This window comes from Euleptes europaea, chromosome 1, assembly GCF_029931775.1.
Source record: "Euleptes europaea isolate rEulEur1 chromosome 1, rEulEur1.hap1, whole genome shotgun sequence".
NCBI lineage: Eukaryota > Metazoa > Chordata > Lepidosauria > Squamata > Sphaerodactylidae > Euleptes > Euleptes europaea.
In genome coordinates this window covers 130,803,030-130,829,592 of record NC_079312.1, presented here as the reverse complement: position 1 = coordinate 130,829,592, position 26,563 = coordinate 130,803,030, and the positions used below count along the sequence as shown (strand labels likewise).

At 43.5% G+C, this 26,563-nt stretch overlaps 1 protein-coding gene across 5 annotated transcripts in view; it reads right to left on the bottom strand.

Moving 5' to 3' along the window:
• Window positions 1-26,563, bottom strand: part of CACNA1G (calcium voltage-gated channel subunit alpha1 G) — a 234,858-nt gene that overhangs the window by 187,372 nt on the left and 20,923 nt on the right. For all 5 annotated transcript variants that reach the window (XM_056867108.1, XM_056867110.1, XM_056867111.1 and 2 more), the window contains exons 3-7: window positions 21,907-22,004; window positions 18,896-19,055; window positions 11,965-12,256; window positions 10,066-10,158; window positions 493-1,288 (exon numbers count right to left, since the gene is read on the bottom strand). In XM_056867108.1, the coding sequence (XP_056723086.1) occupies window positions 493-1,288; window positions 10,066-10,158; window positions 11,965-12,256; window positions 18,896-19,055; window positions 21,907-22,004 (1,439 nt within the window). The remainder of the gene's footprint in view (window positions 1-492; window positions 1,289-10,065; window positions 10,159-11,964; window positions 12,257-18,895; window positions 19,056-21,906; window positions 22,005-26,563) is intronic.

The window sequence follows — 26,563 nt, the reverse complement described above, 5'->3', positions numbered from 1 at the left end:
GGAGAAATCTGGATTTCTCTTGTGTCAACCTGAATACTGCATTTTCAGCTTGTTACAAGGGAAAGTACATATAAATGTGGAAATACTTGCAGGTGTGTGGCTGATGATCGAACACTCCATTTTTAGATATGACACCTCTTATGAGTATTGCCATGTTCTAATCCTATGCATGCTTACTCAAAAGTACATCCTACTTTGTTGGGACTTTCTGCACATGGTGCTCTCCCAAACAGGTGTGCATGGACCAAGGAACTATGTTACACTGAGCTTCCCATTGCTGAAGCTCAGGAAGAGTGACCAGTCATTGGCAAACTATTCATTGTGCAGACAACTTGTCATCTCTGTCTTGGACAATCAGGCTGAATGTCCAGGTAATGCTTTACCTTGAACTGCATTGTTTTTATGACTGCAGATTGGAAAGGTAAGACAATTAGCAACTCTCTCTTCTGGCCAGAAGGTATCCGACGGCTGATTCTGAGTCTTAATACTTACCGGCGCTCTGTGTCTCCAGTAGTTTCTGCATGGTGCTATATGGACCCGGAGGGATGTTAAGGTTCATCAAGGTGTTGGCCCCAGGGTTGATTGCAGGCTCCCCTAAACCTTTATCTTTCAGCAGCTCATGGGAGCTACTTGGGTGCACAGTAGGGTAGACCTTGCTGCCAACCAAAGTCCTGGGAAACACCTCTGGGCCAGTTAAACTGAGATCAGGCTGAGGGAGAGATGATCGGTAAGGGATTGGCTCAAAATGACAGTCTGCATGATAGATGCTGTGAACGGATTCAGTGTTGCTGGAAGCAGCATGAGGATTGGCTGCGGGAGGGAGCATTAGCCTGTTGGCTCCATTGTGAAGGGAGCTGGTTTCAACATCACTGATTTCAGGACTGGCACGCGGTGCCTGTAGGCTTCCATTGCCCAGGTGATAGTGGTGATGGTGATGGTGGTGGTGGTGAATGAGATGATGCACTGATGACCTTTTCTGTGGCCGACGCTTGCACGGCTGTCTCTCTGCACTGGTTTTGCTGCCTGGGCTGGAGAGAAACCCCATTTTCACCCCTGTGGTTCGGTAGGCTTCTACCAGCTGCTTGCTGGCCTTCCGAAGGACGTAGACAAGATATTTCAGAAGTTCATCATAGCAGCTCCCTGGCTCTGAAAAGCTGGCCAGAGTGCTCGCGTTGGAGAGGTGGCGGATGCGCTGCTCCTTCATCAGCTGGCTCTCTCGTTGCTTGGTCTCTGAAAACTGGGTTGCTATGACCACTAGGCAGAGATTGATCATGAAGAAAGAGCCCACCTAAAAGGGAAAGAGGCGATGTGAATTACCCAAGGAAGCAATCTGCAGAGTAGGGATATGAGAGAGTGAGGGTACTATGAACCATTTCATTCCACAATTAACTCTTTGGCGCAGAATGTGTTTACCGTGGGAATGATCACATGATTTGTAAGAAAACTACCGTATTGTCTGGCGTATAAGACGACTGGGCGTATAAGACGACCCCCAACTTTTCCAGTTAAAATATAGAGTTTGGGATATACTCCTCTGCAGCCGAGGCCTGCCCCTCACGTGCTCCCCTGCCACCCCCCTTCGCTCGCCTTTTGCACAAGGGCAGGGAGCAGAGCCGGGCCGGGGGGAGGAGGCGCCTGTTCCTGGAAGAGCCCCGCCTGGGGAGTTGGTCACATTCTTGGCCGCGCTGCAAGAGCGGAGCCAGACGCACCAACTCGCAGGTGGGGAGGGAGGCGGGGAGGGAGGCAGGCAGGGGGGGCGAGGAGGAGGAGCACGCAACCCGCCCGCCAGCATTCGCTCAGCCCCGAACCACCCTCAGTCTGGGATGGAGCGCGGCGTGGCTGCAGTCGTGACGCTGGAGCGGGTGGGCAGGAGCCAGGAGGTGGAGAAGGACGTGGGGAGAGCGGCCGCCCCAGCCAGCCAGCTGCCTGCCTGCCTTGTGCTGCCGCCGGAGCGCAGCTGAACGCTTCCCTCCGTGCGCCCCGGCGCGCCTGGCTCCGACTCCCAGCCAGGCAGCGAGTGCCCTCGCCGGGCTCGCCTCCCCTCCCTCCTCCGGTGGACATGGACAGAGCGGAGGCGGCTCCCCAGGCAGATTCTCCAGTCCGGCTCGGAAGTTTCAGCACCCACCCTATAAGACGAACCCTGGCGTAAAAGACGACCCCCGACTTTTGAGAAGATTTTCCTGGGTTAAAAAGTCGTCTTATATGCCGGACAATACGGTATATTAAAAAAAAAGAAAAAAGAAAACTCACAGCCCCATTCATTTACTACAACATCTTGTCAGGAATGCTTAAAGAGTCCAAAGTCTAACATGACTGCTCTGGGAAGGACCTCTACAGTCTTTGTACCTATCTGAGAGCTTGTTGAGCATACAAAGAATAAAACAATGCTTATACAGCATATACTATTGCAATGGCCCTTACAACAGCAGTGGAAAGCAGACCCCTATTAGTACCTCCCTGTTGTACCTAAGATGGCTAAACTGATGCCTAAGGCCACCTAGTGAGTTCTTCTCCATGGTGAGGTCTCAACTTCCTGCTCACATCATCTCATTCTTTTTAGCTGTGCCTACAGTTAGCCTCTTATTCAAAGAAAATTGGATGAAAATGGTTTATAGATGGCATCTACCACCTTCAAGGATGGCAAAGATCTATAAAACAGGTACCAGCAGATATTGGTTCTGTAATGAAGACCATGCAGATTTTTTTCATATGTGGTGGGGTTGCATAAGAGCATCAATTTTTTGGAAACAAGTTCTAAACATTATGTCAATTGGGTTGAGGAAACAAATTTCATTTAAGCCAGAAACCTTATTGTTGAACTATCTTCCTGAAATACTGAGAGACCAATGGATAATAGTGTTACATATGTTAACTGCAGCTAGAATGGTCTTTGCTAGGCAGTGGAATCAGAAAACTCCCCTAAGATACATGATTGGTTGTCAAAAATAAAAGAGGTGTATATTTTAGTGCAGCTAACTGCTTACCCAAAAAAAAAAAAAAATTAATAGTTAGGGTTGCCAGGTCCCCTCTCTCCTCCAGCGGGAGGTTTTGGGGGCAGAGCCTGAGGAGGGCGGGGTTTGGGGAGGGAGTTCAATGTCATAGAGTCCAATTGCCAAAGCGGCCATTTTCTCCAGGTGAACTGATCTCTACCGGTTGGAGATCAGTTGTAATAGCGGGAGATCTCCAGCTACTACCTGGATGTTCAATGGTAATACAGCACACTTGCTCAATTATTTTCAAAGTTCAAAGAAACCTTATTAAACTTTTTCCCAATATTGGGATAACTCTGTAATCATACATTCAAAATAAACACAGTTTGTAATGTGCTTCAAAGGTCATGCAGTTTATAATCTCCACTGTTTAGGATACAGTTTGTAATGTGCATTAAAGACTCATGCAGTTTATAATCTCCACTGTTTAGGATACAGTTTGTAATGTGCATTAAAGACTCATGCAGTTTACAATCGTCACTGTTTCAATATGGTGTTACATCAACATTCAACAAACAATATTCAACAAAAATAACCGTTCTAGTATACACGCATAAGGAGCTCCCGCCGGAGTCACCGCAGTTTATGCATTTAAAGAGCTCCCGCCGGAGTCTCCAAAGTTCGTGCGTTTAGTCAATTTCAGCCGAAGCTGTATTCAGACTGTACCGTGTTAGACCTGTGCTATTGCACTTTTTATCCCTTAGTTCGAGGGATAACAGAATAATTATAACCTAAGACAGTTCCAATGCAAATTGTGCACGTTGGCAAGGTCCCGAAGGAACCAGGTATAACATGGGAGGACGTGTCTTCCGGATGTTGCACACGTTTCAATAGGCTTTTCTTCAGCTCTTTACCTGGTGGTTAAATGCCAATGTCTTTATAAACATATAAGATATTTTTTTAACAAAGAACTAGGGTTGTTTTTTTTAACAAAGAACTAGGGTGTTTTTTTTAACAAAGAACTAGGGTTTTTTTTAAACAATAATCTGACCCCCTTAAAAATACATCCTCTTATTTAGCAAAAATACATACCTTAATTTCTATAATATCATTGACCTCTTACATGGACCTTCATAGGTTCCTAGGTGTAGCTATACTATCTCTTAGGATGTGTCCTTCTTAATAGCTTACAGGTGTGAAGCTCTATTAGAAATTCTGTTCCCTTTCTCTTTTCCTTAAAGGGGACTTATCTATATTTCCCTTACAGTTGCCGGTGCCCATACACATATGTAGATTCAATAAATATATTAAGCACATATTTAAACATAGCACGATAAGTCGAACTCTGTATTAAGGCCATGTGGGGACAAAGTTTTAAATAGGTAAATAAATTTCATTTTGTTCTGTAGCATTATTTTGTGTTCGTTCTGTGTTTGGAAGGGTCGTGGTTTATACAGCCACAACAGAAAGAATAATAAATCATCATTCCTATGGGCGTTCTGCACAAAATGATCAACAACGGGAGCATCTTTTGTGTGTGCCCTTATGCGAGAGAGATGCTCTGCTATCCGTAGTCTAACTGGTCTAATCGTGCTTCCTATATACAAAAGCCCATATTTGCAACGGACCACGTAAATCGCATGGTGTGATCCACAGTTACTGAAATGTTTTAAAGTATATTTAAAGTTACTAGATGTAGAACCTACACAGGTCTAACGCGGTCTGAATACAGCTTCGGCTGAAATTGACTAAACGCACGAACTTTGGAGACTCCAGCGGGAGCTCTTTAAATTTATAAACTGCGGTGACTCCGGCGGGAGCTCCTTATGCGTGTATACTAGAACGGTTATTTTTGTTGAATATTGTTTGTTGAATGTTTAACACCATATTGAAACAGTGAAGATTGTAAACTGCATGAGTCTTTAATGCAGATTACAAACTGTATCCTAAACAGTGGAGATTATAAGTTGCATGAACCTTTGAAGCATGTTACAAACTGTGTTTATTTTGAATGTATGATTACAGAGTTATCCCAATATTGGGAAAGAGTTTAATAAGGTTTCTTTGAACTTTGAAAATAATTGAGCAAGTGTATTGTATTACCATTGAATATCTATTCCAGCACCATAATTGTATATTTTGAATTGTATATCCCACTACCTGGATGTTGGCAACCCTATTAATAGTGTTATGGACAAGAACCATTCAGAGAATGGAAATGTTCATTTTATAATAAGATATCATTTTGGTTAAGCGAGAAGGGGCTACGGATGCAGGGTTGTAAAGTATTTTATGTGACATTATGCGACTATTTGTTTTTGGTTTATGTATATTTTTACTGTTGACTGTTCATTTTTATTAATAAAACTTTTTTAAAAAAGAAAGAAAAACAAGAAAGCATTCTGAAAGGACATACAAAGAGCTGTACAACTTCAGACCAAGGGCCCACCCAGTCCACTGTCTTATTTCCAGCAGCATCCACCGAGACGCCACTGGGAAGTCCACGATGCAACAGCTTCCTCGGCCCCAGAATCTGGCATCCAGAGGCATACTGAAGATACTGATCCTTCTAGGCCTAGGCATTGTACCAGTGGCTTACAATTCTGTCAGGGAAAGAAGCTTGCTCTGAAGGCGGGTTCACTTCTCATCTGAAAACAAAATGTAGGCTCCAACCTATTCTGAGTCAACACCAGTCATTGTCACATTCTCGGTGACTCACACAGGGCAGATATTCCCTGTCCCACTTCTCTTTCGTTCAACGGCAAAGCTTCCTAAGCAGCCTCACCTCAGGGACTCTCCTGCTCCTCAGCTCCACAGATGACGTCACGGCTCAAAGCAGAACACAGGTTTTATATCGACTTAAAAGAGTTTTCTTTAATTTTGTTTCTTGGTACGCAGTGCTTGTAATAATCACAAATAAGTGGTATTTGCATGTATTCACTGGAAACCTTTTCAAGGGGGGGCGGGGAGGACAGATTTGTTCCTTGCAGAAGAGCCAGTGATTTTCTCACAGATTTCCTTCTTTGTTCACTGTGACTGTGGAGATGCTGCTACCTAAGAGCTGCAGCTGTCTGCAGCCAAAGATTTGATATTCTACTTTGAAAGAGGCTTTTCTGCAGTTTTAATATATCATGATAATTATTCAGTCTGAGTGTTCTGAAAAGCAGCCAATAACTCTTTCTCTCCTGGCTGCCTTAAACCTACAGATTCCCTACCCAGCCATGCTATCAAAGACTCAGCAGTAGGAAAATGCTGATTCATCTCCCTTTTCGTTGCTTTCCTTTCACTTGTGTTGTGCAGTTAACTGCAGAGATGGAGAACACGCCATTAAAGAGACTTGTCACACCCCACCAACTCATACGGCTACTGGTTTGTCTGCTTAACCATGAGAACACTAGGTTGTTGTCTGTGTATGTATGCTCTCTACTTTAGAACTGCATTGCTGGGCTCTGTTTGGAAGGCCAAGATTACTGTGATTTAAGTAAGACCTTGAACCAGAACCCCCCCAGCAAAAACTAAAAGTGATACAGCACAAGCATTTTCAACACCTGCTTGGTATGTTGTTACAATGTTTTTGCCTCTTGACTTAAGTCTTGTGCCTTGTCAAGTCTCAGTCTGTGCTTTCTGCATTTGACATGATCCTACATTCACTGGGAGTGTAGGTTCCTGTAGGGTACTGTTGTATTCTGTAGGGTTAGGACTGTAGGGTCCTAACCTGAAACACTTTCATATCCCTAAGTCTAGCTCTGCAGGTGGGCTTATCTGAACTCTGGTATGTTCATAGCCACTCTTACTGCTGGTGGAAAGTGCCACCAAGGCACAGACAACTTATGGCAACTCCATTGGTTTTTTTTTTTAACAAGTTTTATTAATTTTACATATGAACGGTAATACAAAGGAAAGAAGAAGACAAAAAACAAAACAAAACAAAAAAGGGGAAGGGGGAAGGGGGAAGGGATACCCCCACTTTTTCTAACATCTTAATTGAGTTACAGATATATTCCCTTTTTCTGGTCATAGTCAATCTAAATACATTTATGCATGCATATTTGCTTGAGTTTAAGGTTAACCTCCATCAAACATTGGTTTAATTAACATTTATTCCCCATTAAACCAGTTTTGTGTTGTTCAAGAACTCCCCCCCCCTGCCCTATAGTTACTTATGAGTTATTCTTACTCTTTTTTATTCCGTTGTTCTCTCTTATCCTCTCTGGTTTCTATTTAATATTATACATCAAAAACCATGAGAAATGAACAGAGAGAATTTGCAGTTGCCTGCCTCTGCACAGCAACCCTGGACTTCCTTGGTGATCTCCCATATATGTATTAACCAGGGCCAACCCTGCTTGGCTTCTGAGATTGAGCTAGCCTGGGCCTTCCAGGTCAGGACCTTACTTACTAAGCAGTACAAATGGTTGCACTGTGGACCCCCCATCAACAATTTCTGAGAGCTCTCCAGTTACAGCAACCTTCTTGCAGAAGCTAAGCAAGTATGTGTCGGGTCATATTTTGGATAGGAGACTTCCTTTGAATCCTGCATAAGCTGCCTTGTGTACTAAATGGTTAACCGACCTGGGTGGTAGCATGGGTTCTTGGCAAACTAGCTTGTGATGCTGACATCTTTCAAATAACATGTTTGAAAACTGAACTTATCCTGCTCTCACCGATCATTTTCTTTCAAGCACCCCCATATACTTGAACTGATAATTTGTTCAGTTTCCCTTTGGAAAGAGAAGGTTTGTGACTTGGGGGAAGGGAGGGAACTGGCAGGGAGGGGCACAGGCAGCTCTGTCTGCAAGAGCATGTGCCTGTGCACACATGTGCACATTTTGCAAATGTCCCATAAAACACTCACAAATTGCCCACTGAACACCGTTTGACAGGGATAACTGCAAAAACTGATGGCAGTTATGGGTTGAGATGGGTGTTCAACCATCATAAGTTGTAATGCAATGTTTAGATGAAATATGTATATGCAATGCTTAGGTGAAATATACTCAATTTCTGGTCAGGAGCAAGATTTTCCAGAACTGAATAAACACACAACATTGTCTATCAGAGTTAATAACTGGAATGTTATGTAATTCCCTAGACCAACATGAAAACAGGCATGCTAAAAGTCCCACAGATTTCAATGGGGCTGTGAGATTTCTTTTTAAATCTCTCCTACTGAATCCCTGTGACAAAAGTGCTTAACTTTATCTGGCTCATGCCCATAGCATTTATAAAGGCTTCAGCTGGTGCAAAATACCCTTCAATGCAGCATGTCATCATGAGATTAACTATGTCTCACTGCCTTTCACTACTACCTTCTTTCTACCTGTGGAACTCTCCTTACCACTTCAATCTGATAGTGTTCAGTATCCTCGCTCAACATTCCCTTATCCTAGGGACTTTCATACTGTAACCCCTCAAGCACCTACCCACAAAGAACTCTTCTTATGGAAATGAGAAATGTTCCAGTTTCCATGAAAGGTTGCTTATAATACCATTGGCCTTTTCACTTCCCCATATACATTTTCCTCAATGTTTTTGGTATATCTCAGGGATGGGGGAAGGAAGAGTGAAATTTAGGTAGTTGAGTTATGCATACTATAAAAACGTAGTTGGGGCTTAAGCCCACCACAAGATTTCCTCTTCACAATAGGCCAAAACAATGCAGCAGAGGCTCTGGACATCAAACTACTCTCATTTGTCAAATTGCCACCATAGGGCATGTTTGAAACCCATCTATGATGCACCCCCCTTCCAACCACTTCAGTGTCCCACTCACTCAGCCCGGCTGCATATGCTGAGGGGAAAAGGCATTGGCCTGAGTATATTTGTGAGAATTTCTTTCTTCTCCTCCAGTCCCACACCCGTATTTACCTCAGTGAGAAATAGGAGACAAGAGGCTTTTCAACTTAAACAGAGAAAACAGGGAAGTTTATTAAAGAGAACTCAGAGAGATTGGTTTTTAAGAAAAGGCAGAAATTTTGGAGGGAAAACTCAGAGTTAGATTGAAGCAAGCAAGATGGCTTTAGAGAAATAGCTTAGATGTTCCCTTTACTCAAGTTAATTTCAGTTCTCAAGCTTAGTTCTACCTCACAGAACTATTATTCAGACGTTCAGACCCTCAGTCTGTCATTCAGCTTCAGACTCTCATCTCTGTCCCCAGCCTAGCTCTCTCTGACTACCCCCACCTTAGTGGTTGTAATCCTCCACACCTTCCTGCTACCGGAATAGCTCTACCTCAGAGACTAATTCCCCTTTGTAACTTGAGAATGGGCCCTCTCTAACCCGGTTCTCACTCCTGTCACTCCCACAGGTTGTGTGTGTCAATAGCTTTGGCTTTCACAGAACCCCCCTCAGGTTCACAGAGTATAATCTCGCTTCTTCTTCTTTGTCTCCTCACCCAGCTCTGAATGCTGTCTGTCTCTCAGGACTCAAGAGTGTCAGCTCTCTGGCTCCTCTGCCCACTCTTGCTTTGTCAGCACTTGCTGCTGGTTAACGTCACACCATCTAATGTAAGGTATATACATATTATGCTTCTTTTCATGAGCTGTTTGCCTCTCTAGTGCTATATTTTGCAATATGAAAAGTTTGAAATGAAGCGGAGAGCAGGAGTCCCATGATACAGCTGAAAAGGAACGGCAATGAACTTGTCATCACTGATCTGTGACTGGAACAAATTGATTGCCTCCTAACAGGTTAGTTTATTCATCACAACCCCTCTTCTGTATGAACAACAGAAGTGAATGGAGCGGTTTTGTGTGTGTGTGTAAAGTGCCGTCAAGTCGCAACCGACTTATGGCGACCCCTTTTTGGGGTTTTCATGGCAAAGGACTAGCAGAGGTGGTTTGCCAGTGCCTTCCTCTGCACAGCAACCCTGGTATTCCTTGGTGGTCTCCCATCCAAATACTAACCAGGGCTGACCCTGCTTCGCTTCTGAGATCGGATGAGATCAGGCTAGCCGGTTTTACACCCCAGCTTTTCCTGAATAGTTAACTGCCTCTCCCAAGGACCATACCCAGTTCTTTCACTCTCCCCTTTCCAGCTTCCTTCCACACATCCCACTTTTCAACTTTTCCTACGGCAACTGAGTATAATGCCTTCAGCCACCCCCACCCCCACAAAGACTGGAAAGATAACTCACAATGATCAGGAGAATGAAATAGATGAAGTTGTAGAAGGAATGGGCATCCATGACGAAATACATGATATCTACCCAGCCCTCCAGGGTGATGACCTAGGATAAAGCCAAAAAAAAAAAAAAAAAAGGAAGTCATTAGTTTGCTTGGTATACATAAGGCTGTCAAGGACAGGAAACACAGGAATGTTTCTGTGGACTCCCAAGAAGAAACAATAACAGTATTTGTTATTCTAGGCCAGGCTTCCCCAACCCTGGCAACCACCAGTGCTTCCCTTGGTGACTGCCAAGCTTTTCAGAAAGTGGGTGGGGACATTGTAAGGCTGAGCTTGTTATTGGCTGCCCTCATTCAAATGAAGGGGTTTTTCACTGGCAGATCAGGAAGAATGGTAAGCACCTGGGCTTCACTTAGTCAGTGTGTGGTTCCACTCTCTCTTCATTAGGGTTGCCAGCTTCGGGTTGGCAAATACCTGGAGATTTTGGGGTGGAGCCTGAGGAGGGTGGGGTTTGGGGAGGGACTTCAATTCCATAGAGTCTAATTGCCAAAGCGGCCATTTTCTCCAGGGGAACTGATCTCTATTGGCTGGAGACCACTTGTAATAGTGGAAGATCTCCAGCCACTACCTGGTGGTTGGCAACCCTGCCCTCCATGCTTTCTTCCCTCCCAGGAGGTGTGAAGAGGGAGTATTCCCTTTGACTCTACCTCCTGTGGCAGCCTTTTTGGGTTTGGTTCCACCTCCTGTGGCAGTCATTTTGGGCTGGTGCTCACTACCCTCTCTCAAAATTCCAAAGGTGCCTAAAGTCTCAAAAAGGTTGGGGACTCCTGTTCTAGATCAATTAAGCCAAGGGCTAGATCTTTTAAGATAAAGGCTAAGAAACATTAATACACTGACACAACCTCAGAAACTGAGGTTGGACAAAACCCCACTTCTTACAAGTTAAGAACATAAGAGCCTAAGAAAAGCCATGCTGGATCAGACCAAGGCCCATCAAGTCCAGCAGTCTGTTGACACAGTGGCCAACCAGGTGCTAGGAAGCCCACAAACAAGATGACTGCAGCAGTATCCTGCCTGTGTTTCACAGAGAGACTAGGTATGCATCATGACTAGTATTCATTTTGACTAGTAGCCATGGATAGCCCTATCCTCCATGAACATGTCCACTCCTCTCTTAAAAACCTTCTGTTCTTATGCATCCTACATTTTAGCCAGAACCACATTGGGAGAAAAAGAAAAAACCAGTCGGTACTTGTCCATATTCTTTTTTAGCCACTGAATCACAGCAGAGTATCATTCATAGAGCTGAACAAGCAAAGGAGAGCTTTTACACTAGTGAGATGCTCCATCTTACCTTTGGCGATTTTACAAGGCTGATTTAAGAAGCTTCCAATAACAGAATGGGTGTGCCCTTGTAAGTCAGGGAAACTGGAGTCTATAGAGCATGTTTTGCTCAGGTGCTACTTCTACGAGGAAGCTCGTTGTAAGTTAATCATTCCCCTGCTCAGCCAAATCACAGTCCAATCAGATGAAGGGAGAATTAAGAGTCTCCTCTGGGAAGGGAATGCCCAGATGGCAAAACACGTAGCCAAATTTTGTGCAATTGCATATAAAGTTCGATGCCTAGCGTTGGGCAATTGCAATTAGATTAGATCATAATTTGGTCAATTTTAGTCTATTATAAATTATTTGGAAATTTTAATTAGGAATGTTTTTGGTTGAATTGCTGTAATTTTTTACCTTTTGTATAAATGATGCATGTGTTTTACTGGCTTATGCTATATTAATAATAAACTTGAACCACTGAATCATTCTTCCCCTTGTATCAAAACTAGGCGTTTGAAGACAAAAGGAAATTCTGACCTAGCTTTTTCTTTTACTGAGATTAATGTCCAGTCATTTTGTTTACCTGAAATATTGCAATCCACGCATAGCCAATGTTATCAAAATTGATTGCTCCTTTGAAAGGGTTGTGCTCCCCAGCCGAACAGTTTGTGTAATACTGGTTCCAATTGACACAAGAGGTGTTCGTGGTGTCATTGTAGGAATAAGAGTTCAGGGTGCATTCCAGGCCTTCTTCCCTCCGTGTTGGGATGCTCAGGCAATAACGCATTCCATTCTCTCGGGGCTGAGAGCAGATGAAAGGGCTTTCGTCTTCATTCTCAGTCTGGTAATAGGGTTCCAGCTCAACTGTGTAAGGGCTTAAGCAGACAAGTGCTCGTTATAAACAAGGTCATGGGGGCAATGAAGAAAGTGAATGTAGAACTTTACTCTTCCAGTAATTCAAGAAATTGAGGACTCCATGTCATTAGCAGACAGCAGATTGAAAAATAAACAAAAGCATTCATCCACGCTGTTAACAGGCAACATGTGGAACTCCTAGCCCCAAGATGTTACAAAGGCCAATAGGATAACTGGGTTCAGAAAAACCAATTTGACAAATTATCTGAAGATAAGAGCATTTTGACCATCCGAGACTGTGATTTCATTTTTCAGACATCTCTGAACTAGTGATATTTTGAAGTTGCAGATGAAAGACAGATAATGTTATCAGTCCAAAATGGATCTTTTCCTGGAACACCCTCCTTTGAACCATCATGAACAGACCATAATAAGAGACTGGATATAAGGATGGATGGACCAGTTCACTAACTCTGGCATAGCTGCTATGATGATGATGATGATGTTCTTGTGGGCTGTAGCAATTAAAGGCCAGTTTTCCCAAGGTAATTAAAATTTCTGAACGTGTCACAATGAAATAGTATTATTCTTTTGAAAGAAAATTGAATCTGGTGCCTAATTCCTTACTGTGAATAAATTTCCAACAAGAGTTAGGATCTCTAATAGACAGGTCCTAAGGACTTAGAATGAATGTGTCAATAGAGGAATGTTCAAAACATTCCATGACATAGCAGCATATAAAATGGGAGAGAAAATGGGAGGTGATAGCCAGTTCTATGTCCATTTATGGATCAACAAATTATAATTTTTAAATTGACACTTGCTTTTTAATACAACCATAACTTATTTATGTGAGGTTACTTGTTTTGTACTAAAAGCTAAAATACAGTCAGTTAAGGACATTTTCCTATTATTAGAGTATAGACATGACTAGTTTTAAACTGGCCCACCTAGAGGCTGTCCCACAACCCTTAATTTTTTGAATATGAATTGTGGTATATATTTATATGAATTAAAATATTGAAAAGGATCAGTCAGGGCTTTTTTGTTTCAGATCGAAGGAACAAGCCACTCGAATGGTGATTAGACTGTCTTTGAGAAATACTTTGCTTTGTAAATATGCCCCTTTATGCAGCAGACCTCACTTGTGCTTCCTAGTTTCTCTGATTAAAAAAATGAGAATCCCTTCATAAAATGCTACTGGAATAAGCCAGGTCAGATTTGGCAAAGGAAGTGAGGGCTGAAATAAGCATCTTCCTACCTCAATAAATGGCTACTTCCCATATGCCACTAGGCCTCCCAATAAAGCTTGCAAAGCTCTATTTAAGACTAGTTCAGCTTAGTTAATTCCTGAAGTATTGCTTTTAATTCCATCCAAAGCTTAGCTAAAACCCTAGTATTCTGGTCCAATTAAATGGCACTAAGATCGGTAGACGCATTGGATCTAACCAGAATTGATCAGCGATTCACTTACTTCATTGCCAATTTACCTAAAGAAATTTTCCAAGTTAATGAAATCCCACCTAACTTTGCAGAGAGGGGGAAACCTAAACTGAGAACAGATGCAAACATTTGGGAATCAAAAGAAGAAGAAGAAAACCCACAACAACCCTGGTTTCTTACCGATGGCTGTTTCTGATCTTGTTAATCCTATTCACATTTTAAAACATGGACTGGAGGGAAAACACTTATCATGATCACCTTTTGGGGTGTCTGTGCTGATGTCACATGTGTAGGATGTGTGTTCAGACCTCCTAAGACTGTCCAGATACTGCCAAGATGCTCTGTACAGGCTGTTTTATTTCCTCCATTCCCTCCTTGCACCTTTATTATATTGAAAACAGCCTTGGGATTAATTTAGTGAGATAATGACCCCAATCCAAAGGAAGTTAGACATGCTTCGGTAACATTGAAATCAATGAGACTAAAGCATGACTATTTTTGGATTGGCCCAATGTATGCCAGTCCCTTCGAACATGCTCAAGCACTATATATAGCGCTTGATTTTATTATTTTTAATTGACTTTACTGGTTTTATAGATTTTTGTACCTGCTTTATGCCTTTATGCAAATTCAATTAACACTGTTGTGCTACTATGGACATTTTTTGGAGAATGTGATTAATAAATATCTTTTAAGAAACAAAATTATGTAGGGTCTGCTGTGATGTCTGAAGGCAGGAAACGGTTAGGGAGTAGGGTTGCCAGCTCTGGGTTGGGAAATACCTGGAGATTTTGAAGGTGGAGTCTGAAGAGGGTGGGATTTGGAGAGGGGAGGGACTTCAATGCCATAGAATCCAATTGCCAAAGCGGCCATTTTCTCCAGGGGAACTGATTTATGTTGCCTGGAGATCAGTTGTAATAGCGGGAGATCTCCAGCCACTACCTGGGGGTTGGCAACCCTATTAGGGAGGTATTTGGTCACTGGAGAAAGGGAGGAGAGTGAACCATAAGTCACTGCATTGCTATTTGTGCTGCTTCGAGCTTCTCTCTCATTCAAATATCCTGGCAGGGCCTCTAGGGATCCTCTTTAGAGGAATCTACAAATGGGGGACCTGCAAGGACTTACAGGTGTGTCTCATTTTCCTCTCCCCCACTATCTCCTCTTTCTCTTCCCTGAAAACCCCCAGAGCTGCGCCCCTTTTCCTGCTTCCTTTTCCCATTCCCACCCACCAGCCGACTAACCTTTATCCCCGGTCTTCAGCGTTCCTTCCTTCCCTCACCCTGGAAGCCTCTCCCTGGGAAAACACTGAACAAGTTTTGTGGTGCCAGCCACCGGTCCAGGCCCAGTTGACACAGTAGGGAAATGGTAAGGACTTCTGGAGGGCAGCTCATCTTCTCCATAACCCCTTTCCAACACTTTATTCCTCTTTCTCCCCTCCTGACGACCCCCATGCCCTTCTCACCTTTCCTTGGTCTCCTTCCAACCAACCCACCCACCTGCCTTTTATCTTAGACCCCCCCCCATGTCCTTCTATATTTATTATTGGGATTGCTAACCTCCAGGTACTAATTAAAGTCATGCAACAAGTGAACAACATACAGGTGGTACTGAATAGTATGTACAATATATACAAAAGGCTAAATATATATTAAATATAGCCAAATTATTTGGCTATATTTAGCCTTTTGTATATATTGCACATACTATTCAGTACCACCTGTATGTTGTTCACTTGTTGCATGTCTTTAGATAGAGTATTAGTTAGGTGTTTAGATTACATTCTCTTTATGTGCTCTATAAAATTGCATTTGTTATAATCTTATCTAGTGCTGTGCTTTGTTTTGATATTTTCATTACAGCACTGGGTGATTCATTGTTTTTGTATAACCTCCAGGTACTAGCTGGAGATCTCCTGCTATTACAGCTGATCTCCAGGTGACAGAGATCAGTTCCCCTGGAGAAAATGGCCGCTTTGCCGATTGGACTCTATGACATTGAAGTCCCTCCCCAAACCTCGCCCTCCCCAGGCTCCACCCCAAAACCTCCTGCCGGTGGTGAAGAGGGACCTGGCAACCATATTTATTATTTATTTGCTACATTTATACCTCGCTTTCTCCACAACGGGGACCCAAAGCAGCTTACATGATTCTCCTATTGTCTATTCTATCCTCACAACAAACCTATGAGGTAAGTTAGGCTGAGAGTGTGACTGGCCCAAGGTCATGCAGCCAGCTTCCATGAAAGATATTTGAACCTGGGTCTCCCAGATACTAGTCCGAAAGCCTAGGTGAGTCCTGTAAGTTGCATAGTATCCGCTGGTGGTTGCTGCTGGCCGGGCCATGATGAGTTATTCAAAACCAAAACAGGCCTGGAAAATACCCTGTCCCCTCCCCGTCTTTTACTGACAGAAACCAAGGCTTGAAGGCTGGCAATACTGTTGTGGTTGCCTAGCAATGGTGTCAGGTTCCAACGCCAGGCTGGAGTCCAGGTCCCTTTTCTGCTCTTGCCAGAACCCTCTCCTTGAACTCTGTAGGAGAGGTCTGGCCATTCCTCCACGGCTTTCCTAGGGTACATCTTTTAATGGGGCCTCTGGGGATGAAAGAACTCCAGCCTCGCACACTCCCTTTGCCCGGGGGTGGGGTGTACCTGCGGGAGTGGCAGGCTCTCCTTTCAATGGTCTGCCAGCTTGGGATTCTGGCTCACTTGCCTTCCCCCATGATCACTTTGAAGGGCTATGCTCCCAGCCCCTGCAGGCTAGGGAAGATACTGCAGCCACATCCCCCACCCTTCCAAAGGAGCTTCCCCAGTTCCCATTCCCTACAGGGTGCTGGCCCTTGGTGTGCTGGGTACAGCCACGCCTCAATCTTTCTTGCCAGCTGGCTTTCCATGGCTGCCTCTGCTGACCTTCAACACCTGCCAGCCATCCTCCCCAACTTGCCTGGTTGGTCCTAGCTGTCCCATGGGGTGATGGGCTGCTCCTGTGGTGGTGGGCAAGTTCCTGATGCATCTCCCAGCTTCCTTCCCAGGCATGGATCATCTACCTGCTCTCCCACAGTGGGAAGTGCAGGGTCAGGAACCCCGACTCCCGACAAATGGCCAATGAGGGCATTCATTTCTTAAAGCTACAGGTACTGCTCTTATTACTTTGGTGGGGGGTTAACCACCCCCCCGTGATTTTTGTTTGTTTAGGTTTCAGATTTTTCTGCAAACCCGGGGCTTTTCTGAGGATTGTAGCAAGATCTGTCTTGTCTGTTCACGATTCCAATCTCTGGATTTAAGCATTTACAGCTTTGGCCATGTTGAGAATTAAATATGTTGATGACAAGTGGGGGACCCACAAGGCTTCGTGCGGGGGATCCCATTTTCCTCTCCCCAGCTATTTTGTCTTTCCCTTTCCTGGAAAAGGCCCTTCCTTTTACTGACAGAAACCAAAGGGTGATGGCAGCCAGTACTGTTGTGACTGCCTAGCAACCCCCACAATGGCCACTGATAGGGTTTCTTAAAGCAACTGTTTCTATTATTTGGGGTGTTTTTTTAACTCCTTGTGTTTTTTGGGTTGTTTTGGATTTCAGATTTTTCTGGAAATCTGGGGCTTTTCTCAGGTTCACAGAAAGTCTTGTCCTTTCATGGTTCTGGTTTCTGGATTTATGTATCCACAGATTTGGCCATACTGAGAATTAGATACATTGGTATTGTTACTTCTGTGGTCCTGGCAACTGCTGAAGGAAAAACAGCTCTGAACAGAGTTCTTAGCCTCAGTTATACTGGTGAGGGCTTTGAACCCCCTCTAGCATTCTCCACCAAAAACAAGCACAGAGAATGACCTCATACTTTACGGTGACCCCCTAAAGATTTGCAGTCACAACCTCCAAATCCTCTAGAGCTGAAGCTTTCCCTCTTCCTCAGCTAGCTTCATGAACAGCCTTGACAGATAAAGCCTGAGGCCTGATTGTCCATGAAATCAGGAGATGACTCAGTTTCCCCTGGGTTTTAGCTTACCCCTTTTCTGCCATTTCCTATGGGACAAGCTTCCAGCCAGACAGCTAGTTGCTTGCAGACCCCACATAACTCTCTGACAAAACTGAGAACTACAGCCAATAAAATTACACATTTAAAATTAAGTATCTGCACTTACATTAGTTCATTTCTGCACATCTATCATTGTTTTAGTAGGCAGACATTGACAAGTTCTTGACTGAGCTGTCACCTCACATGAACAGTCACATGCATTGGCACAGTGCCTAGATCAGTCTTATGGCAGCAATCCATTTTATAAGCAAGAAACCAAAACTGAAAGAAAGGGGCTGGGACAAGTTTTCACCCTAAACTGCATGCTGTTCATTCAGGTTTGACATTTCTGAAGAGTTACTAGCCTTTTTCAGTTAGTATGTTTAGTGGCGCCCAGCCATGCATACTGGGAGTTGCATGTGCCTGTGATTCTCTGGATTTGAGTAGCATTCCTTATTAATACAAAGTGGCCACTGTACATAACAGGAGGATCATTGGATAGCATATAGTGCATGTGGTTGGATACCCCAAACATAATGACTGAAAAGGGTTACTGTCTCCACCTCAGGTTGAAGAAATTACAGTGGCATGTATATAGTTGTGTTGTGTTCACCTGTGTTTCTCGACCATATTTTTGCATACAAAAATCACACACCGAAACAGCCCTATTTTGTAGACTAGTCAATGGTTCTGGGTACCACTGTTGGGTCCTGAACCACACTTTAATAAAACAAGCAATGCATTAAAAATGAAATGGTAATGACAAGGTTACTACTGAAGACTGCCAAGGGTATATAAGGAAATATAGCATAGATCAACGTATATTTGACCAAGAGTTTACTACATGAGAAGATGGCAGTGAGAAAACAATAAAGCAATCCTGAACACTTTTAACCCGTGGCAACTGTCAAGAAAAACAGGGCACAACACAAAGGATTAAAAGGAAGTGTGATGCAGCAGAGGATTTTGTTTGTTCCCATTGCCTCTTCTGTATTTTGCTGTAAACTGTGCATCCGATCCACACCCTGAGATCCTAATAATTGTAATGATGGGTTGCAGAAAATATATACAGGCAGCGTATGAGCGTTGCATGCTTGTTGGACCCGAGTATGCTTATACAGGAGGGATGACCCTCCACACAGGTGCACACTCAAAACTCCTCTGCAAGCATGTCCTAAGAACATGTAGCATGCCTCATTCATACTCACAAACTGAAGTTTTCTTCTAAGAAGCAGCGGTTCCTGAGCAGCCCTGCCCAAAGCTGGACTCCGACGATGCCAAAGATGAAGAAGACAAAAAAACAGAGAAGGAGAACATTCCCCAACATGGGAAGCGTGTCTAAGAGGAGAGTAACCAGGATACGCATACCTGAAGCAGCAAAGGAAAAGCAGTAGTTAAAGGGGGAACTATTATTGCATTGGCTCTCTTGCCAGTAACTAGTCAGTTCTAGTGACCATCACACATTTGCATCTATGCAAAACATCCACGTTGCATGTAGGGCGATAGTTTTTCCGGGAAACTAATATTTTAAATACCCAATCTAATACCAGAAAAAAAATTATTGTGTGGGCTTGCATATATGATAATTGGTTGACCATTAAAAACAGAACAAAAACAGAGATGGTTTCAGACAACACCATTCAGCAATAACAATATAAGTGCTGCACTACCGGCGATTCCTCTAGTTCAGCATCCTGGTTCAGGCAGCAGCCAAGCAGTTGTCCTGGAGGGCCAGCAAACGGGGCATGGGGACCAAGGCCTTCCCCGATGCTGCCTCTTGGCACTGGTATTCAGAGCTTTGTTGCCAGTGTATATGGAGGTTCCTTTGACTCATCATTGCTAGTAGTCATTAATGGAAATCTCCATGAATCTAATTCCCTCTTAAAGCCATCACTATGCTCACTGGCAGTGGACTCCACAGTTTAATTACTCATTGAGTAAAAGAAGTATTTTCTTTTGCTTGTCTTGCTACCACATGGAATGTAAGTTGTGCCTGATGCTAAAGTGCAGGAGGTGGAGAAAACATCCTCCTAGAATATGTATGGGCCTCCTTGAATTCTTGAGAAGAAAAACTTGCAATTTTCAGCCTACACAGGGGTCCACATAGGAGTTGACAAAAATCGTACTGTTTCAAAGCTGTTTTCCCTGAGATTTGATCTAATAATCTGGAGGCCCCTCATGCCAGAGCTCTACAATACTATCACTCTACATTTGATGGAGTCAACCCATGTGGAAAGCAACTTTTAAATATTAAGGGCAACTGGGAACAGTGCTGCTAGGGAAACAGTTCAGCCTCCTTCAGAGACAAAAGAAAGCGAAGCAGACCCAGAGTCAGCCAGGGATTGGAAGGGAGAGGCAAACTATCTCAGAGGGCAGATGCAGGGATATCATTAAGGAGCAGCACAATGTCTCTGTGTGTATGTGTATACTACTACTACTACTACTACTACTACTATTAACCTTCCTTCTGCATTCTCTCACTCTTTGATTTACCTACCGCTACACCTTTTTTCTGGCAATGATCCTGTTTCTTGAACAGCAGTAGGTGGCAGGCAGAAAGGTGAAGTGCCATCACATATCTCCATGTGGGGAAAATGGACTTGTGAATTCCAGCTGTCATGGAGCTGTGAAAGCCCAAAGATCCTCACCAGAAGAAAGACAGCAACTCTAAATGTTAAACCCTCTTATATCCTTGCTAGTTTCCCCACGCTCATGCTCCCAAAACCTGTCTACTATGCTCTTCCCCTATGCAATATGTATTAACATCTCCTTCCCCATCCTAATTCCTCTCTCCTCATTTAAATCCCTTCTTCTCATATATAAAGGACTTTACATGGGAGATAATTCATACAAGGTCAGGAACATTTGGTTTTGTAATGGAATGACAAATTGATGGCAACTCAACTTGACATTTGCACAAAGATGGAACCATCTGACTTCTCTGTAATATTCTGTTTCTCTTTTCTCTCTCTCTCTTTTCTTTTTGCATCTTTCAGCTACACTCTTGCTCATATTGATCTTATTTAAAGAAACCTTTAATGCCATTTCTTTTACTTTTCTAGCTCAGCAAGGGGTTTTTCATTGTTATGTCATCAGATCACCTGAGTTTATTCTACCGGCTTTCCCCTTCCAATAATAATAGTTCTGTCCTTTATACACTGTACTCAGACACACACATACATTCACACGTGGCCTGTTCCTAAATGACCTGCATTTAAGTCCCTGCATTTATTATCGATTCAAACTTGCTTCCTCCTCTTGCTTCCTTATGTCTCTGTTCTGTCCTGCCTCTGCTGCATAGGAGCAGAGATAAATTACCCAGGATTTGCAAATGCATTAAGTGAATTACATCCACAGTTAGACAGTGGCAGATAAATTCAGCCATCCATCAGCTCTGCTAGGGGGGGGGGGGAATTACAAGAGAGATTTCTCAAGCCACCTGAAATGATAAAAGCAACAACAACAGGGAACATCCTCTCTGATTAGGTTTAATTTAACGGGATTAGGAAACCAAAGAGAGCCTGGAATTTCTGACAGATGGATCAGGGTCTGAGTACCTCAAGTTGTCAAGGTAACAGGCTAATTTAACAAGAAGGGTCTTTTTCTAGTGTAGGACTCAGAACAGCAAAGCCTCACACTCATGTATAGCATTAAAATAGAGGGAAGGACTAAGGCATTTGCACCTGTGTCTTGTGGTACCTTAAAAACAAACAGATTGTTATTCAAGAAGCCGCTCCGGCCATTTATTTGGGGAAGTGTGGTCATATATGCTAGCTAGTGGCTTATCAGCTCTTCTCTGCCACACACCTGATTTCTCCAAACTAACTTTTCATTCTCTTTACAAAAATGATTCACTTGAGAGACATTTCCCCAAAGCACTGCTCAGTAAGAGGTGGAGCACATAAGAAAAGTAAATGTGTTTGAAAACAAAATAGCAATGCTTCATCAGTCTTTCTCTCTGTTTGATTAATGATTCACTCCTTTATGAGGAGAGACGGATGCACTATTCATTAAAAGGAGCACACAGGTATCAGGCCCTGCATAAGAGGACGCGAAACACAATAGCAGTTGGCATGGTCAAGAGATGTAGGTGAGCACATTAAATGGAATTTTGGAAAAGATGTAAGGTGTCCCACTTATTATTCTAGTTCCAGATTGTCAGAAATAATGAGCTACTATCAAAAGGGATGGGAAAAAGGAGAAAACAGATTCAACTTACTAGGGACTCTGTTAATGGCTCTCAAAGGCCGGAGTACCCTGACAGTCCGAACAGCTGAGAAACTGACATTCTGCAGGTCCAGAGAGTATTCCAGCATGCTGCAAAAAGCCCACAAATAAAAGGAACATGTGAGAGTTCTGAAGGGAAAGGATTAGATCGAGCACCCCGGATCAAATGTTCTACACATGACGCCAAGAATGCCCAACTGACATTCTCTCATGGAGAAAAGGTCCTGGAGGAATTAATTATGGGTTATTTGCATAATCAGAATAAAGTACCGGAAGAAAAAAAATTATTCCATGAAGTTTCTTTCCCCTCTAATCATCTGTAGGTTTTTTTTTAGTTTTTTTTTTTAGTAAAGTTTCTGAGGGGAAGGAGTTTTGCAAAGATTATTCTAAGGTTGAGGAATGAAAATATCCAAGTAAAAGCTTGTCTACATAGCATAAAAACATATGATTGTATCCTGCTGATCATTTCCATGGATACAACAGAGGGCAATTTTGGCCAATTCCCCTCTCCTACGGCAGACCTTTGACTCCCCCCTCATACAGTTCCAGTTAGGGTTACCTGGTCCCTCTTTGCCACCGGGGGGAAGGTTTTGGGGCGGAGCCTGAGGAGGGCGTGGTTTGGGGAGGGGAGGGACTTCAATGCCATACAGTCCAATTGCCAAAGCAGCCATTTTCTCCAGATGAACTGATCTCTATCGGCTGGAGATCAGCTGTAATAGCAGGAGATCTCCAGCTAGTACCTGGAGGTTGGCAACCCTAGTTCCAGTGCTCCCATTTCCCAAGAACAGTACATAGAGGAGCATGACTTATCTGCTTCCCCCTTCCTGCTGCAGCCTTAAAATGTCCCTGAAATGCTGCTGATATAAAACCTTCCATCAGAGAAGATTTCAACAGGATCTAAACCATGGTTTTGCAATTGCAGGATATATACCAAGGGTCCAAGACACACAACAATGATCCAAGGAATAAACCTAGGCAAGAACATAATCTCACTTTATGGGAATATCATGGAGCAAGCAGTTTCTTGGTAAATATGCACATTGTGATAAAAAAAACTGCAAAAGAGCAATTGCGATCAGATTGTGCCTATCAAGATTGCATCAAAATGTATTTTTGTGAATACTTTCACCAGTGAATAGGAGCACATTTATACATCAGTAAAATACCACACCATAAGATTCTTGATGCAACTATATATATCCTTCCGGAACTAATTTTAGAATTTTTCCTAATCAACGTGGAATTAAAAAGGAGTGAAATGCAATCCAGAGCAGTCTGGGGAAAATCCACTAATCCCTAGCTATGAGTAATATATATGTTGCTGAACCAACTCACTGGGTACAACAGCATAGCGGGAAGATTGGATGTTGCCATTCAGTTCATTCAAGACCCATAAAACATCCACCTAAGAGCATGACACACCAGTCTCCTGCCTCCCTGTAACGTCGACTAGGGTTGCCAACCTCCTGGTACTAGCTGGAGATCTCCAGCTATTACAACTGATCTCCAGTTGACAGAGATCAGCTCACTTGGAGAAAATGGCTGCTTTGGCAGCTGGACTCTATGGCATTGAAGTTCTTCCCCTCCCCAAACCCTGCCGTCCTCAGGCTCTGCCCCCAAAACCTCCTGCCAGTGGCAAAGAGGGACCTGGGAACCCTAACGTCAACAGAGAACTGCATGTTGAGGATAGGCAACGTAATCCACAAATTTAAAGGGATTATTTAATGGTGTGGTGCGGGATACTTGTGCCACGCTGTACATTCCATTGGGGGCACTTTTCCCCATTCTTCTGGATTCTCTCTGGAGTGCTAAACCATGCATTCAGGGAGCAACCATGCAACAGAAGCACCCTTCAGCACTAAAATCTATTCTACACTTAACAAAACCCCACCACAGTGACTTAACAGAAATAAAATATAAGAACTCAGGGAGAAAGATACGAAGAAAGTGTGGAAGAATATCAGATGTCCTCATGAGTGTAAAGGTGGCTAATCTAATCCTTTAGTGACCCAGTACTCCTGCAGATGCCCTACAGGGGATGGAAATGAAGAAAAGGCACTGCATCTACAAAAGATCTTCTGATATAGACCTGCTGATCAGATTAAATCAGCTCAAAACTTTTCTGCTAGTGATGTGCTTTGTTTGTGAGGCCCATTTGGTTATTACAATAGCTTCAGCCTTCAATGTGACAATGCTTACGTTAGAGATTGAGCTACTAGAGAGGAAGTGTGTATAATGTGCCTTTGGAGGACAAGGGTTAGAAAGTTATGCAAGATTGTGTCTCACCAGTAGAGTTGCTAGGTCCCTCTTCGCCACCGGCAGGAGGTTTTTGAGGTGGAGCCTGAGGAGGGCAAAGTTTGGGGAGGAGCTTCAACGCCATAGAGTCCAATTAGCAAAGCGGCCATTTTCTCCAGGTGAACTGATCTCTGCCAGCTGGAGATCAGTTGTAATAGCAGGAGATCTCCAGATAGTAACTGGAGGTTGGCAACCCTACATACCAGCCTGCTTTTGACACTATAAGTGCCCCCCCCCCACCATGTATTTCTAAGAGAAGTTGTGCTGGATTTTAAGGAGAACTAATGAATCCGGTAATGATTCTTGTGATTAGGTTGCTGTGTTTCTTCTTCTATTTCACTGTAATGGTGATTTGGCTTCTTTTTATCATTGAAACAAGAACTGTGAGCCCCGTAAAGAACCCAGAGGTTAGCATAAAACACAGGTTTTTCCCACTTTCAGTTCTCACTATTTGATATGGCTACCTGGTATGGCTACTATCTGATATAGATATCTTTTAGACACTAGGACAATATTTTTCACTTGCATTTCCCCACACTGAGAAAGCAGCATGAGGAACCCTGGAAATTGTAGTCCTGAGCAGAGAGTCCAGGGATCTCTAATGAAGAGTTCCCAGCACTCTCACCAAAGGGAATGCACAACTGTTAAACTTGGTGTCAAATGTGTTTAAAGCTTGTAATATAGATATGCTGTTATTGAAGTATACTCACTCTGTAACGAAACTCTGTGGAAGCGGTAGCTGATATATGCAATGATATACTTACTTGCTCCTTGTGAATCTACCACAAGATGGCTCTCTGTGCTGTAGAGACTACCAGGTAGGGTATGTATGATAAAATAGGAAGGGACCAAGCAAGAATCTGAATTTGGTAGAAACCTATTTGTTTCTCGGTAGTGTCCCATCCCCCCGTCCCCCAATGTAGATATCTGGATGAAACTACAAGGGGACCTCTTCCCCCCCCCCCCTTGGACACAGGCAGTGCTGGTCAGAGCTGTCTCTGTCTTGATGTCAAGAAGGACAAGTGAGCAGTCAGCAGTCCCAACCTCATAGGTTATTGATTTATTTACTTACAGAATTTATACCCCAACTTTCTGCCCTCATCAGGGCCACCAAGGTGTCTCACGGATTAAAAAAAAAACATACTTAATAAGAACCTTAAAAACCATTAAAACCAACCCCCAAAATTCAAACACTTAAAACCAAGTTAAAATATACAAATGGTACAAAAAAAACAAAAAAAAACAAAAAAAATTAAAGACTAAAAACAGGGCAGGAAAGAGAGGTCACTGAGGGAAATGCAGGATGAAACAAACAAACAAAAGTCTTAACCAGCTGGTGAAGTTGGCAACAGAAGGGGATAGGTGAGTCTCTCTGGGGTCAGAGAGTTCCACAGTTTTCAGTGCCGCAACTGATAAGGCCTTTCCTGGGTGGCCACCCACCTAATCCCAGAAGGCAGGGGCACCTGAAGCAAGGCCTTGAAAGATTACCACAGTAGATAGTTAGGTTCATAAGGGAGTAGGTAGCCCATCAGGTATATTGGTCCCAAGCCATGTAGGGCTCTTAAGGTCAACAACAGCACCCTGAAGTGTGTCCAGAAACAGATTGGCAGCCAGTGAAGATGGGCCAAGACTGGAGCAGTATCATCCCTACCACTCAATTAATTCAACATCGGTTTCTGAACATTTTTAAAGGGCAGTCCCTTGCTGAGTGCATTGCCATAATCTAACCTAGATGTAACCAGGGCATGTACCACAATGGCCAGATCTTTTCTGCCCAGGAAGGGCCACAGCTGGTTAGCCAGTCAAAACTGGTAAAAGGCACTCCTGGCCACAGCTGCCCCCTGCTTATCAATCAACAGGCCTGGGTCTAAAAGCACCCCCAGACCACAGATCTGCTCCTTCAAGAGGAGTTCAACCACATCCAGTACAGGTGACCCCTTAAGCCCCAGGTCAGACTTTCCAATCACTAGTAGCACTTCTGTCTTGTCAGGATTAAGCTTCATTTTATTTTATTCCAAAACTACCTCCAGGCACTGGTCCAGGGTTTCTAGAGCCTGCCCAGGATCAGCCAGAAGTGTGAGATAGAGCTGAGCGTCACCTACACATTATTGACAACCTATCCCAAATCTCCAGATGACTTCACTCAATGTTTTTATGTAGATGTCAAAAAGCATAAGGGACAAGACGGAACCTTGTGCGATCCCACAGGCTAAAGGTCAAGGGGCTGAGCAGCAGTCCCCAAAAGGAGGGACTGGAGCTACTGTGAAAGAGTGCCTCCCTAACAGAAAGGGGGTCTAGAAGGATACCACACTGCTATCAAACACTGCTGAAAAGTCTAGGAGAATCAAAGGAGT